Source organism: Panthera leo, chromosome D4 (assembly GCF_018350215.1).
Source record: "Panthera leo isolate Ple1 chromosome D4, P.leo_Ple1_pat1.1, whole genome shotgun sequence".
NCBI classification, from domain to species: Eukaryota; Metazoa; Chordata; class Mammalia; order Carnivora; family Felidae; genus Panthera; species Panthera leo.
In genome coordinates, this window is record NC_056691.1 from 81,918,921 (window position 1) to 81,932,763 (window position 13,843).

General features: G+C 38.1%; 1 protein-coding gene across 2 annotated transcripts in view; it reads left to right on the top strand.

Moving 5' to 3' along the window:
• The window catches only part of RABGAP1 (RAB GTPase activating protein 1), a 166,914-nt gene that overhangs the window by 48,771 nt on the left and 104,300 nt on the right, over nucleotides 1–13,843 (top strand). For both annotated transcript variants that reach the window (XR_006195809.1, XM_042912623.1), the window contains 4 exons: nucleotides 1,368–1,478; nucleotides 2,128–2,194; nucleotides 9,020–9,122; nucleotides 10,018–10,187. Coding sequence is in view for 1 of the 2 variants with exons in the window: in XM_042912623.1 (XP_042768557.1) it covers nucleotides 1,368–1,478; nucleotides 2,128–2,194; nucleotides 9,020–9,122; nucleotides 10,018–10,187 (451 nt within the window). In the remaining variant the exon portion in view is untranslated. The remainder of the gene's footprint in view (nucleotides 1–1,367; nucleotides 1,479–2,127; nucleotides 2,195–9,019; nucleotides 9,123–10,017; nucleotides 10,188–13,843) is intronic.

The following is a 13,843-nucleotide window of genomic DNA, read 5'->3' on the forward strand; positions in this document are numbered from 1 at the left end:
GTGACTCCCTCTCTCTCTGCCCCTCCCCTGCTATTTCTCTCCCTCACCTCTCTCCTCTCTCAGTCTCAAAAATAAACATTAAAAAAAAAAAAAGAAAAAAAGGAAGAAATTTAATCTAGAGTCCCTGACAGTAATGAAACGAACTTCCACTGCTTAACAGTCTCCACTCTGCTTCCTGTTAATATAGTTTTTCCTTGCACTTCAGCCTTAGGACGCCGGAAGCAACTTTATATCTTTTGTCTTTTTAAATACTGCTGAAAGGTGGGATTATGTGTATTTCTGTGTCAGCACGCACAGAACATAAACACTAGTGTATCTGTTGTCAGTTGAAAATTGATAACCTGTCTATATCCTTATAGGTGAAATTTCTGTCAACCACAAATACTTTTAACAGTTTGGTATGGAGTTTTTCTTTGCAGATGTTTGTCATTTCTAGACTCCTTTGATAAGGTTCTTTGATTTTCTAATCTGTTTCATGCAGTGTTTTTGAGTTAGTTACTGTGTAAGTGCAGATGGTCTTCAAACTAATTTTATTTCTTCAGAGCCACTTTTTAGTTTGAGTAGGTACTCAGAACTCTCATGTAGCCTTTTCTAATATCTTCTAATGGTTCTGCTGCCATTTTTTTTTTGAGTTGTATAGCACTAAGACATAATTTATATTTGCTGCATGTTGGCTGATTGCCATAGGCAGATGTTTGCCTTTGAGAACAAAGGAGCTAGAGCAGGTGGTGTGTGAGAGAGTAGGAGATTATTTTGGTAAACTCTAATTTTAAGAATATTTTCAACTTTTTTCTTAAAGTAATGTTTAACTGTATCATTAGTATTGTTTTTATAATGCCTGCACATGTTTACAGTGTTATCACTGCTTGAGGGAAGTGTTAGGCAACAGCTTACTTTTTGGCCATATCTTATATCTCTGTTATTTTTTGAAGGCACCTTGTTTTGAAATTCAAAGACTCCATGATTAGGTATTTTTTCTTTATTTAAACAAATAAGGCAATAATTATTTATAAAGAAAACCTGACTAAACTGAAAAGAAACTAATGTTTTTTTGAGTGTCTGTGCTAGATGCTATGCTAAGGGCTTTACAAATATCTAACTTAATTTTTACAGCAACAGAAAATTAAAAAAACTAAAGACACATTTTAGGGAGCATAAGAGCGTTTTTTCTAGCTTAAATACATTGTTTAGCGGATTACATACAGTAATGGTAATATTTTCACATTAAGAGGCAGATGATGAGTTTTAAATTTCTGTTATGATTTGAAAACCAGGCACAGAAAAGAATCCTAGATTCAAGAGAAGTTGTTCTAGTATATGTCATAAGAAAATACTTTGCAAAATTAATGAAACATGTTGTCCTACAGTGCAGTTCCTAAGGAGAAGGACAGACAATGCTTTAAACTTCGCCAAGGAACTGATAAAAAGATTGTCATCTATGTGCAACAAACAACTAATAAAGAACTTGCCATTGAAAGGTAAACATTTTTAGTAAATTCAGCTTAAATATAAATTCTAGTTTTTATCAGTCTAGTGGAGTAACCATATACTATATTCAAAAATGTATTTGCAGGGTGCCTGGGTGGCTCAGTCGGTTGAGCATCCAGCTCTTGAATTCAGCTCAGGTCATGATCCCAGAGTCATGGGATTGAGCCCAGTGCTGGGCTCTGTGCTGAACGTGGAGCCTGGTCGAGATTCTCTATCTCCCTCCGCTTTTCTGTCCTGCGCGCGCGCGCGCGCGCTCTCTCTCTCTCTCTCTCTCTCTCTCTTTCTTTAAAAAAAAAAAAAACAAAAAACACACATATATATATATATATTCCCATATATATGAAAAATATGTTATTCTCTGGGGAATTCTTTTGGTTATTGAAGTGAATATTTCATTCACTTTGACTTCTCTCCCATAAATCTGCAGCTAATATGCTGACTTCAACTGTGTGATAATAAAAGCCAAGCAGAATTTGTTTATGTAAATTCAAGAATTAAGGATTATTTGGGCAGTAGTTAATTTATTAATAATTTTAATATGTCCTTTATCCATCAAGAAGAATTTTAGGTGACCTAATTTAAGCATCTTGTTTGTGTTATTTTTTTTCCAAATTTATGTCTCTTCTCTTTTTTTGGCAGGTGTTTTGGTCTTCTCCTTAGCCCAGGAAAAGATGTACGAAATAGTGACATGCACTTGTTAGATTTGGTAAGGATTGCTTTTTTTAAAAAAAATTTTTATTTTTATTTTTTAAATATGAAATTTATTGCCAAATTGGTTTCCATACAACACCCAGTGCTCATCCCAAAAGGTGCCCTCCTCAATACCCATCAACCCCCCTCCCCCCTGCCACCCCCCCATCAACCCTCAGTTTGTTCTCAGTGTTTAAGAGTCTCTTATGTTTTGGCTCCCTCCCTCTCTAACTTTTTTTTTCCTTCCCCTCCCCCATGGTCTTCTGTTAACTTTCTCAGGATCCACATGAGAGTAAAACATATGGTATCTGTCTTTCTCTGTATGACTTATTTCACTTAGCATAACACTCCAGTTCCATCCACATTGCTACAAAAGGCCATATTTCATTCTTTCTTATTGCCATGTAGTATTCCATTGTGTATGTAAACCACAATTTCTTCATCCATCAGTTGATGGACATTTAGGCTCTTTCCATAATTTGGCTATTGTTGAAAGTGCTGCTAGAAACATTGGGGTAAAAGTGCCCCTATGCATCAGCACTCCTGTATCCCTTGGGTAAATTCCTAGCAGTGCTACTCCTGGGTCATAGGGTAGATCTACTTTTAATTTTTTGAGGAACCTCCACACTGTTTGCCAGAGCAGGTGCACCAGTTTGCATTCCCACCAACAGTACAAGAGGGTTCCTGTTTCTCCACATCCTCTCCAGCATCTATAGTCTCCTGATTTGTTCATTTTAGCCACTCTGAGTGGCATGAGGTGGTATCTGAGTGTGGCTTTGATTTGTATTTCCCTGATGAGAAGCGACGTTGAGCATCTTTTCATGTGCCTGTTGGCCATCCGGATGTCTTCTTTAGAGAAGTGTCTATTCATGCTTTCTGCCCATTTCTTCACTGGATTATTTGTTTTTCAGGTGTGGAGTTTGATGAGCTCTTTATAGATTTTGGATACTAGCTCTTTGTCTGATATGTCATTTGCAAATATCTTTTCTCATTCCGTTGGTTGCCTTTTAGTTTTGTTGATTGTTTGTTTCCTTTGCAGTGCAGAAGCTTTTTATCTTCATGAGGTCCCAACAGTTCATTTTTGCTTTTAATTCCCTTGCCTTTGGGGATGTGTCAAGTAAGAAATTGCTGCGGCTGAGATCAGAGAGGTTTTTTTCCTGCTTTCTCCTCTAGGGTTTTGATGGTTTCCTGTCTCACATTCGGGTCCTTTATCCATTTTGAGTTTGTTTTTGTGAATGGTGTAAGTGGTCTAGTTTCATCCTTCTGCATGTTGCTGTCCAGTTCTCCCAGCACCATTTGTTAAAGAGACTGTCTTTTTTCCACTGGATATTCTTTCCTGCTTTGTCAAAGATTAGTTGCCATATTTTTGTGGGTCTAGCTCTGGGGTTTCTGTTCTAGTCCATTGGTCTATGTGCCTGTTTTTGTGCCAATACCATGCTGTCTTGATGATTACAGCTTTGTAGTAGACGCTAAAGTCTGGGATTGTGATACCTCCTGCTTTGGTCTTCTTCTTCAAAATTACTTTGGCTATTCGGGGCCTTTTGTGGTTCCATACAAATTTTAGAATTGCTTGTTCTAGCTTCGAGAAGAATGCTGGTGCAATTTTGATTGGGATTGCATTGAATGTGTAGATAGCGTTGGGTAGTATTGACATTTTAACAATATTTATTCTTCCAATCCACGAGCACGGAATGTTTTTCCATTTCTTTATATCTTCTTCAATTTCCTTCATAAGCTTTCTATAGTTTTGAGCATACATATCTTTTTCATCTTTGGTTAGGTTTATTCCTAGGTATTTTATGCTTCTTGGTTTAAATTGTGAATGGGATCAGTTTCTTTGTCTTTCTGTTGCTTCATTATTAGTGTATAAGAATGCAACTGATTGCTGTACATTGATTTTGTATCCTGCAACTTTGCTGAATTCATGTGTCAGTTCTAGCAGACTTTTGGTGGATGTTATTGGGTTTTCCATGTATAATATGTCATCTGCAAAAAGTGAAAGTTGACTTCATTGCCAATTTTGATGCCTTTGATTTTCTTTTGTTGTCTGATTGCTGATGCTAGAACTTCCAACACTATATTAAACAACAGCAGTGAGAGTGGACATCCCTGTCATGTTCCTGATCTCAGGGAGAAAGCTCTGTTTTTCCCCATTGAGGATGATATTAGCTGTGGGCTTTTCATAAATGCCTTTTGTGATGTTTAAGTATGTTCCTTCATCCCGACTTTCTCAAGGGTTTTTATTAAGAAAGGATGCTGAATTTTGTCAAATGCTTTTTCTGCATCGATTGACAGGATCATATGGTTCTTATCTTTTCTTTTATTAATGTGATGTATCACATTGATTGATTTGCGAATGTTGAACCAGCCCTGCGGTCCAGGAATGAATCCCACTTGATCATGGTGAATAATTCTTTTTATATGCTGTTGAATTCGATTTGCTAGTATGTTGGTGAGAATTTTTGCATCCATATTCATCAGGGATATTGGCCTGTAGTTCTCTTTTTTGCTGGGTCTCTGGTTTCGGAATCAAAGGAATGCTGGCTTCATAGAATGAGTGTGGAAGTTTTCCTTCCCTTTCTATTTTTTGGAACAGCTTGAGAAGGATAGGTATTATCTCTGCTTTAAATGTCTGGTAGAATTCCCCTGGAAGCCATCTGGTCCTGGACTCTGTTGGGAGATTTTTGATAACTGATTCAATTTCTTCGCTGGTTATGGGTCTGTTCAGGCTTTCTATTTCTTCCTGTTTGAGTTTTGGGAGTGTGTGGGTGTTTAGGAATTTGTCCATTTCTTCCAGGTTGTTCAGTTTGTTGGCATATAATTTTTCATAGTATTCCCTGATAATTGCTTGTATTTCTGAGGGATTGGTTGTAATAATTCCATTTTCATTCATGACTTTATCTATTTGGGTCATCTCCCTTTTCTTTTTGAGAAGCCTGGCTAGAGGCTTATCAATTTTGTTTATTTTTTCAAAAAACCAACTGTTGGTTTCATTGATCTGCTCTCCAGTTTTTTTGGATTCTGTATTGTTTATTTCTGCTCTGATCTTTATTATTTCTCTTCTTCTGCAGGGTTTCGGGTGTCTTTGCTGTTCTGCTTCTGTTTCCTTTAGGTGTGCTGTTAGATTTTGTATTTGGGATTTTTCTTGTTTCTTGAGATAGGCCTGGATTTCAATGTATTTTCCTCTCAGGACTGCCTTCGCTGCATCCCAACGCATTTGGATTGTTGTATTTTCATTTTCATTTGTTTCCATATATTTTTAAATTTCTTCTCCAATTGCCTGGTTGACCCATTCATTCTTTAGTAGGGTGTTCTTTAACCTCCATGCTTTTGGAGGTTTTCCAGACTTTTTCCTGTGGTTGATTTCAAGCTTCATAGCATTGTGGTCTGAAAGTGTGCATGGTATGATCTCAATTCTTGTATACTTATGAAGGGCTGTTTTGTGACCCAGCATGTGATCTATCTTGGAGAATGTTCCATGTGCACTCGAGAAGAAAGTATATTCTGTTGTTTTGGGATGCAGAGTTCTAAATATATCTGTCAAGTCCATCTGATCCAATGTATCATTCAGGGCCCTTGTTTCTTTATTGATCCTGTGTCTAGATGATCTATCCATTGTTGTAAGTGGAGTATTAAAGTCCCCTGCAATTACCACATTCTTATCAATAAAGTTGCTTATGTTTGTGATTGATTGTTTTATATATTTGGGGGCTCCCGTATTTGGCGCATAGACATTTATAATTGTTAGCTCTTCCTGATGGATAGACCCTGTAGTTATTATATAATTCCCTTCTTCATGTCTTGTTACAGCCTTTAATTGAAAGTCTAGTTTGTCTGATATAAGTATGGCTACTCCAGCTTTCTTTTGACTTCCAGTGGCATGATAGATAGTTCTCCATCCCCTCACTTTCAATCTGAAGGTGTTCTCAGGTCTAAAATGAGTCTCTTGTAGACAGCAAATAGATGGGTCTTGTTTTTTTTTTTTTTTTAATCAATTCTGATACCCTATGTCTTTTGGTTGGCACATTTAGTCCATTTACGTTTAGTGTTATTATAGAAAGATATGGGTTTGGAGTCATTGTGATGTCTGTAGGTTTCATGCTTGTAGTGATGTCTCTGGTACTTTGTGGTCCTTGCAACATTTCACTCACAGAATCCCCCTTAGGATCTCTTGTAGGGCTGGTTTAGTGGTGATGAATTCCTTCAGTTTTTATTTGTTTGGGAAAACCTTTATCTCTCCTTCTATTCTGAATGACAGACTTGCTGGATAAAGATTCTCAGCTGCATATTTTTTCTGTTTATCACATTGAAGATTTCCTGCCATTGCTTTCTGGCCTGCCAAGTTTCAGTAGATAGGTGTGCCACTCGTCTTACCGGTCTCCCTTTATATGTTAGAGCATGTTTATCCCTAGCTGCTTTCAGAATGTTCTCTTTATCCTTGTATTTTGCCAGTTTCACTATGATATGTTGTGCAGAAGATCGATTCAAGTTACGTCTGAAGGGAGTTCTCTGTGCCTGTTGGATTTCAATGCCTTTTTCCTTCCCCAGATCAGGGAAGTTCTCAGCTATGATTTCTTCAAGTACATCTTCAGCACCTTTCTTTCTTCCTCCTGTGGAATCCCTGTTATACGTATATTATTGTGTTTCATCGCATCACTTAGTTATCTAATTCTCCCCTCATACTACTGGATTTTTTTATCTCTCTTTTTCTCAGCGTCCTCTTTTTCCATAATTTTATCTTCTAATTCACCTATTCTCTCCTCTGCCTCTTCATTCCAAGCTGTGGTCGCCTCCATTTTATTTTGCACCTCACTTATAACATTTTTTAGCTCCTCATGACTATTTCTTAGTCCCTTGATCTCTGTAGCAATAGATTCTCTGCTGTCTTCTATGCTTTTTTCAAGCCCAGTGATTAATTTTATGACTATTATTCTAAATTCTTGTTCTGTTATATTGCTTAAGTTGTTTTTGATCAATTCGTTAGCTGTTGCTTCTTCCTGGAGTTTCTTTTGAGGAGAGTTCTTCTTTTTGTCATTTTGGATAGTCTCTGGGGTGGCACGGAACTGCAGGGCACTTCCCCTATGCTGTCTGGAGTAACTTGTGTTGGTTGGCAGGGCCGCAGTCAGACCCAATGTCTGCCCCCAGCCCACCGCTGGGGCCACAGTCAGACTGGTGTGTACCTTATCTTCCCCTCTCCCAGGGGCAGGACTCACTGTGGAGTGGTGTGGCCCCTGTCTGGGCTACTTGCACACTGCCAGGCTTGTGGTGCTGCTTCTGTGGGATCTGGCGTATCAGCCAGGGTGGATCCGCAAGTTGCACAGGGCGGGGAGGGGTAGGCTCAGCTCACTTTGCCTTCGGTGGTCTGCTGCGGGAGGTGCCCTGTGGCACCGGGAGGGGGGGCAGACCCGTTGGAGGGATGGATCCACATAAGCACAGCGTTGGGTGTTTGCGGGTGCAAGCAAGTTCCGTGAAGGGAACTGGTTCCCTTTGGGATTTTGGCTGGGGATGGCGAGGGAGATGGCGCTTCCTAGCACCTTTGTTCCCCGCTGAGCTGAGCTCTGTCTTCCGGGGCTCAACATCTCTCCCTCCCGGTGTCTTCTTGCCCTCCCTGCTCTCCGAGCAGAGCTCTTGACTTATAACATTCCAGATGTTAAGTGCCACTGGATGTCAGAACTCACTCCATCTGGCCCCTCTGCTTTTGCAAGCCAGACTTGGGGGCTCTGCCTTGCCGGGTGGGCTGCCCCTCCACCGCCCGGCTCCCTCCTGCCAGTCCGTGTAGTGCGCACCGACTCTGTGCCCTTCCTGCCCTCTTCCGGGGGCCTCTTGTCTACGCTTGGCTCTGGAGAGTCCATTCTGCTAGTCTTCTGGCGGTTTTCTGGGTTATTTAGGCAGATGTGGTGGAATCTAAGTGATCAGCAGGACGAGGTGAGCCCAGCGTCCTCCTACGCCGCCATCTTCCTCTTTGTACCCTGTCTTTCTGTCCTGGAGGAGGCCTTCCAGAGAAACAGGCACCCCACAAGTGCTAAAGCCATGAGCTCTGTCCAAGTCAGAGTTTGAGGTGTGGCGTTCTCCGCCCAGTCCGCATGGGCTTGTTGTTCCTCAAAGTGGGTGTGAGCCCTGCCCCCTACACAGGCTGCTGCCTTGTGACTCCCACATCTTTTTTTTTTTTTTTTTTAAGGTAATATACTATTTCCTTGATAACGTTTTCACTTTATCTCAGCCTGAATTTGGTGTTAAAGCACGTTTATCAAAGTGTTCTTGTGAGCTATAATAGCAGTAAACAAAGATAAGGGTATTTCCTTATTTCTGAATTGCTATTTACTAGTCTGGTCTTAGACCCATTTAGTCTTAACCTTGGTTTCTTGACTGTATAATAGTGAATAATCCTTGTTTATAATTTAGGGTTGAAGTGGGAGTCAGAAAATTCGTGAGAGAAGTGTTTACAAACTACTGTGAATTTTATAAAAGTCGGTGGTATTAGTATTGTTGCTTTTATGTGAAAATCTTTATTTTCAAAACTAAAATTTATGTGATAATTATTCACTTGACAACAGAATTCAGCATAGATTTAGGTGGTTAAGTTTCTCTGATGTTTGTACAATTTGATACGATCTACAAGCATTTACTTTATAACTTTCAGGAACAATTATATAAACAGTTGGCACATCTTTAATTTTAACTGTAATTAGTGTCATTCACATATATTTCTACCTTTTTAAAAAATATCTGACCCTTTTTCATACTATATTTTTGCAATTTCTCTATTTTCTAAAGGCAGCAAAATGGCAGTTAGCAGTTGACTTATTTTGGCATTTATGTTTGTTTTTATTCTTTTCTTCAGGAATCTATGGGCAAAAGTTCTGATGGAAAGTCCTATGTCATCACTGGGAGTTGGAATCCAAAATCTCTGCCTTTTCAAGTTGTAAATGAAGAAACTCCTAAAGGTGATGCAGATTGCTGACACCATGAACAGAAATTTTAGTCCCAAGAAGATACCCAAACCTTAGGACCACTTATTTCACAAATATCCAGTGTTTTTTTTTAATTGTAGTGAAACCAAAGAATTTGTATAGGTCTTTGAGGTTGTTATGAAATTTAACTGTAAACAAAGTATCATTTTTCCCCACTTATTTCCCCCCCTTAATTTTTCCCTTTCCTGCTTTTTTTCTGCTTATGTATTTATTTGTATACAAAATTCTAAGTTTTATTTATTTTTGTAGCGATAATATGTGCATATATGGTTAAAAATTAAAAGGATATGTAAGGAAAAGTAGAAGTCTACCACGGTCCTCAGGGCCCCGTCCCAAGGGGACCACTGTGACCAATTTTTTATGTAGATTTTCAGATACTCTGTGCTCAAGGTGTTTCATCCTCCTCATGAATGTCATTTAGTGGCTGTATAATATTCTGTCCTGAAAAATGTAACCTTGTAGTGCCTCTTATTGAGCATTTAATTTCCCCTTCATTTTTTCTTGTTATTCACAGCACTATAGGTAAATGGATAAATCAACCAAGATTTTAGAAATTGAGAATCCCCTGTATGGGTAAGAGTGGCATGAATAGGCCGTGTGCACTTTTACAAAACAATCTGACAGTATGTTTCATAAACTTTAAAGTATCTAATGCTGTCACTAGTTCCAAGGAGTGTACCCAAGCAAAGAATTCTCAATACAGAAAAAGAATTTTCAAAACAGTAATTTATGTGATTATTTTAGATTTGTATTTAATTGATGTATTACTTTAAGGTATCTTGAAAGTTTGTTACAAAAGTGATTTAACAATAATTGTATGAGCAAATGTATTTCCATTTTTTTATTTGCTTTTCCCCTCTCTTTCTAGATAAAGTGCTATTTATGACCACAGCTGTTGATTTGGTAATAACAGAAGTACAGGAGCCTGTTCGATTTCTCATAGAGACAAAAGTCCGTGTTTGCTCACCTAATGAGAGATTATTCTGGCCCTTCAGCAAACGTAGTACCACTGAAAATTTCTTTTTGAAACTAAAACAGGTACTATTCTTTTTTGTAACTATGGGAGGGGAGTAGATAAGAAAGGAGAAACTGTTTTTGAAGCTGATTTATCATTATGCTGTCCCTTAGATCTTTAAGCAGTCACATGTATTTTAAACATACTAAGAGGAAAAATTGCCTTTTATTTTTACCCACCTATCTATCATTTTTTTTGCTCTTCAATTCTTCCTGAAGAACCAAATTTCTGTCCGATTTCACTTGCCTTCAATCCAAAGACCTTACTTTAGCATTTCTTTTAGTGCTGATCTACTAAAGGCATAACTCGTAGAGGAACTTCCTTTTTTAAAATTTACTTATTCTCAAGTTAGTCAACACGCAGTGTAGTCTTGGCTTCAAGAGTAGAACCCAGTGATTCATCACTTACGTATAACACAGTGCTCACCTCAACAAGTGCACTGCTTAATGCCCATCATCACCATTTCCCCCATCATCACCATTTCCCCCATCATCACCATTTCCCCCATCCCTATCAATCCTCAGTTTGTTCTCTGTATTTAAGAGTCTTTTATGGTTTGCCCCTTTCTGTTTTTATCTTATTTTTCCTACCCTTCCCCTATGATCATCTGTTAAGTTTCTCACATTCCACATGTGAGTGAAATCATGTGATACCTGTCTGACTTATTTTGCTTGGCATAATACCCTCCAGTTCCATCCACATTGTTGCAAATGGCAAGATTTCACAGAAGAACTTCTTTATCTGAAAATGTTTTTATTTCACTTGCATTCCAGTGGGATATTTTCACTGGCTGTAGGATTCTGTGTTGACATTTTTTTTTTTCAGCACTGTGAAGATGTCATCCCACCATCTTCTGGCTCTCATTGTTTTTGATGTGAAGTCAGAATGCATTTGTATTGTTCCTCTGTATGTGATGAGTCATTTTTTTCTGGCTGCTTTTAAGATTTTTTTTTATCTTTGGTTTTCAGGCATTTAAATATGATGTGTCAGGTGTTTTATTCTTTCTTATCTTCCTTGGGATTTGCTGAGCTTCTTGAATTTTTAAATTTATGTTTTGTTTTGTTTACCAGTTTTGAGGGAAATTTGGTCTTTCAACCTTTTATCTGGCCCCATCTCTCTTTTCTCTCATAGGATTCAAGTTACATATATTTTAGTCCTTTTGATATTATCCCACAGATCTCTGTTTTGTTTTTTGTTTTTTGTTTTTTAATTTATTTATTTTTTCTGTTTTCTTCGGGTATAGGAGACTCTGTTTTGCTCTATCTTAAAGTCGGTTTGCCCCTCCCCCCCCTTTTTTTTTATCATCCCCAGTTTGCTGTTAAGCCCATTCAATGAATTTTTTTACATTTCAGATCTTATATGTCCATTTGCTTTTTTTATACTTTCTTATGAGATTTCTTTGTTCTTTTAAGCAGATTTTCTCTTACATCCTTGAGCATGTTTATAATATTCTTTAAAAATTCTTAACTGCCGATTCTAATGTCTGGTGAGTCACATTTTCCTTTTTCTTTGTCTAGTAATTTTGTATTGTGTAGTAGACATTTTCAGTAATAGATTGTTATGGTCTGTTATGTTGTGGTCTCTTAGTTTAAGAAAAAAATCTGTCATTTAATTTGGTCAAAGTCAAATTCCATTCTCTTTTTCCTGTGGTGGGCAGCAGGTGAACTGTTTCCTTCTTTTAGCTTCTCTTGACTTCAGTTGCCCCACTACTTCTCCCTTTTTTGCTTTCCTTTGTATCAAAACTTATTGAAAAAAAGCAAGTTCATAGTGACCTAAATTGCTAAATCTGTGATCAGTCTGAGTTTTCATCTTCCTTGGCCTGTCAGCAGAATATGATACAGGTGATCACTCCTGCCTTCTTATCCCTCTTTCACTGTCACTTTCAGGACATCTCCAATTTACCATGTCCAAGAAGATAGCATTATTTCACCTCCCAACCCCCAAAATACTTTACTTGTCTGTCCTTACTATTTCAGTTCATGGATATCTTCTCCTAATTATTGCTTAGGCCAAGAATTTTACTTTTATTTTTTTTATTTTTATTTTTTTATATCTTTTGATTATTCATAAAATTTTTTTAATGTTTATCTATTTTTTGCGAGAGAGAGAGAGAGAGACAGAGCGCAAGCAGGGGAGGGGCAGAGAGAGAGGGAGACACAGAATCCTGAGCAGGCTCCTGGCTCTGAGCTGTCAGCACAGAACCTGACGCAGGGCTCAAACTCACAGACCGCGAGATCATGACCTGAGCTGAAGTCTGGTGCTTAACTGACTGAGCCACCCAGGCACCCCTTACTTTTATTTTTTATACCCATATCCACTCTGTCAGGAAATTCTATTTACTATTTTACTTTCAAAACATATCTAAATATGGCTACTTCTTACCATTTAGATTATGTTAACCTCACATCTGAATCATCACTTTTACCTGAGTTACTGTAGTAGCATCTTCACTCATCTCCCTGTTTCTTTGTTTTCCCTCCTTTTGATATGTTCTCAATATAGCAGCCTAAGATAAAATCAGGTCATTTTTCTGCTTGTAACCCTTTAAACCTATTTTACTCTATAAAAACTAGAGTCCTTACGGTGTTCTTATAAGACCCTATCCAGTCTGCTGCTGTTTAGATCATAAACTAATTTCTCTCTTACTGGTCTTGTTTGCTTCCTTGGCTCTAACCATGTGCTTAGGGCCTTTGCTACTAACTATCTCTTCTGCCTAAAACGGTCTTCCCCCTTTTCCCACTTGCTGTTATTCGCCTCCTTCAAGTCCTTATCTTTAAGTTTTTGCTCAGATTTACATCTTAACATTTCATGACTGCCACATTTAACACTGCAGTTTGTCCACTCTTCCGGTGGTGCTGCCAGTCACCCCCACCCCCATGCTAATATACATATTTTAAATTTTGTACAAGACTTTTAACTTCCAATATATACCATATAATATACTTAATTTTATTTTGCTTATTATCTGTTTTTCCTGTTAGAAACCTCTACTAAGGCAGCATTCCTGATTTGCCTTGTTCACTGATTTATCCCAAGCATCTAAAACCTAGTAGTTCTCAGTAAATATTTGTTGACTTGATTTTATTTACATGTTCAATCTTCTGTTTTACAAAATTCTAACATTGCTTGTCAATTTAATTGAATGTACTTAAAAAAATTTTTTTTTAATGTTTTTATTTATTTTTGAGAAAGGAGAGACAGAGTACTAGTGGGGAAGGGCAGAGAAATAAGGAGATACAGAATCCAAAGCAGGCTACAGGCTCTGAGCTGTCAGCACAGAGCCCAACATGGGGCTCAAAACTCACAAACTGTGAGATCATGACCTTAGCTGAAGTCGGAGGCTTAACCGACTGAGCCACCCAGGCGTCCCTTGAATGTACTTTTTGATAGCGATAAATATTTTGGTTGCAGTGTATTCCAAGTTAGTCCTTTTGGTTATAGTTAGAAAAAGGTGGCAAACAGCACAGGAATAGAGATTTCTCTTCAGTGTTTTCTTAGGAGACAGAAAGTAAACCTGGGTCCTAGCACTGTTTTCCCAGGTCTTCACTGTGGCAGCAGAAAAGAATTAGCATAATGTTATCAGCTCTGGAGTCAGAGTATATTGATTTTACCACTAACTAGCTTTATGACTTTGAGGAAGTACCACCAACTCTGTGAGCCTGTTTACTCAACTGTCAAA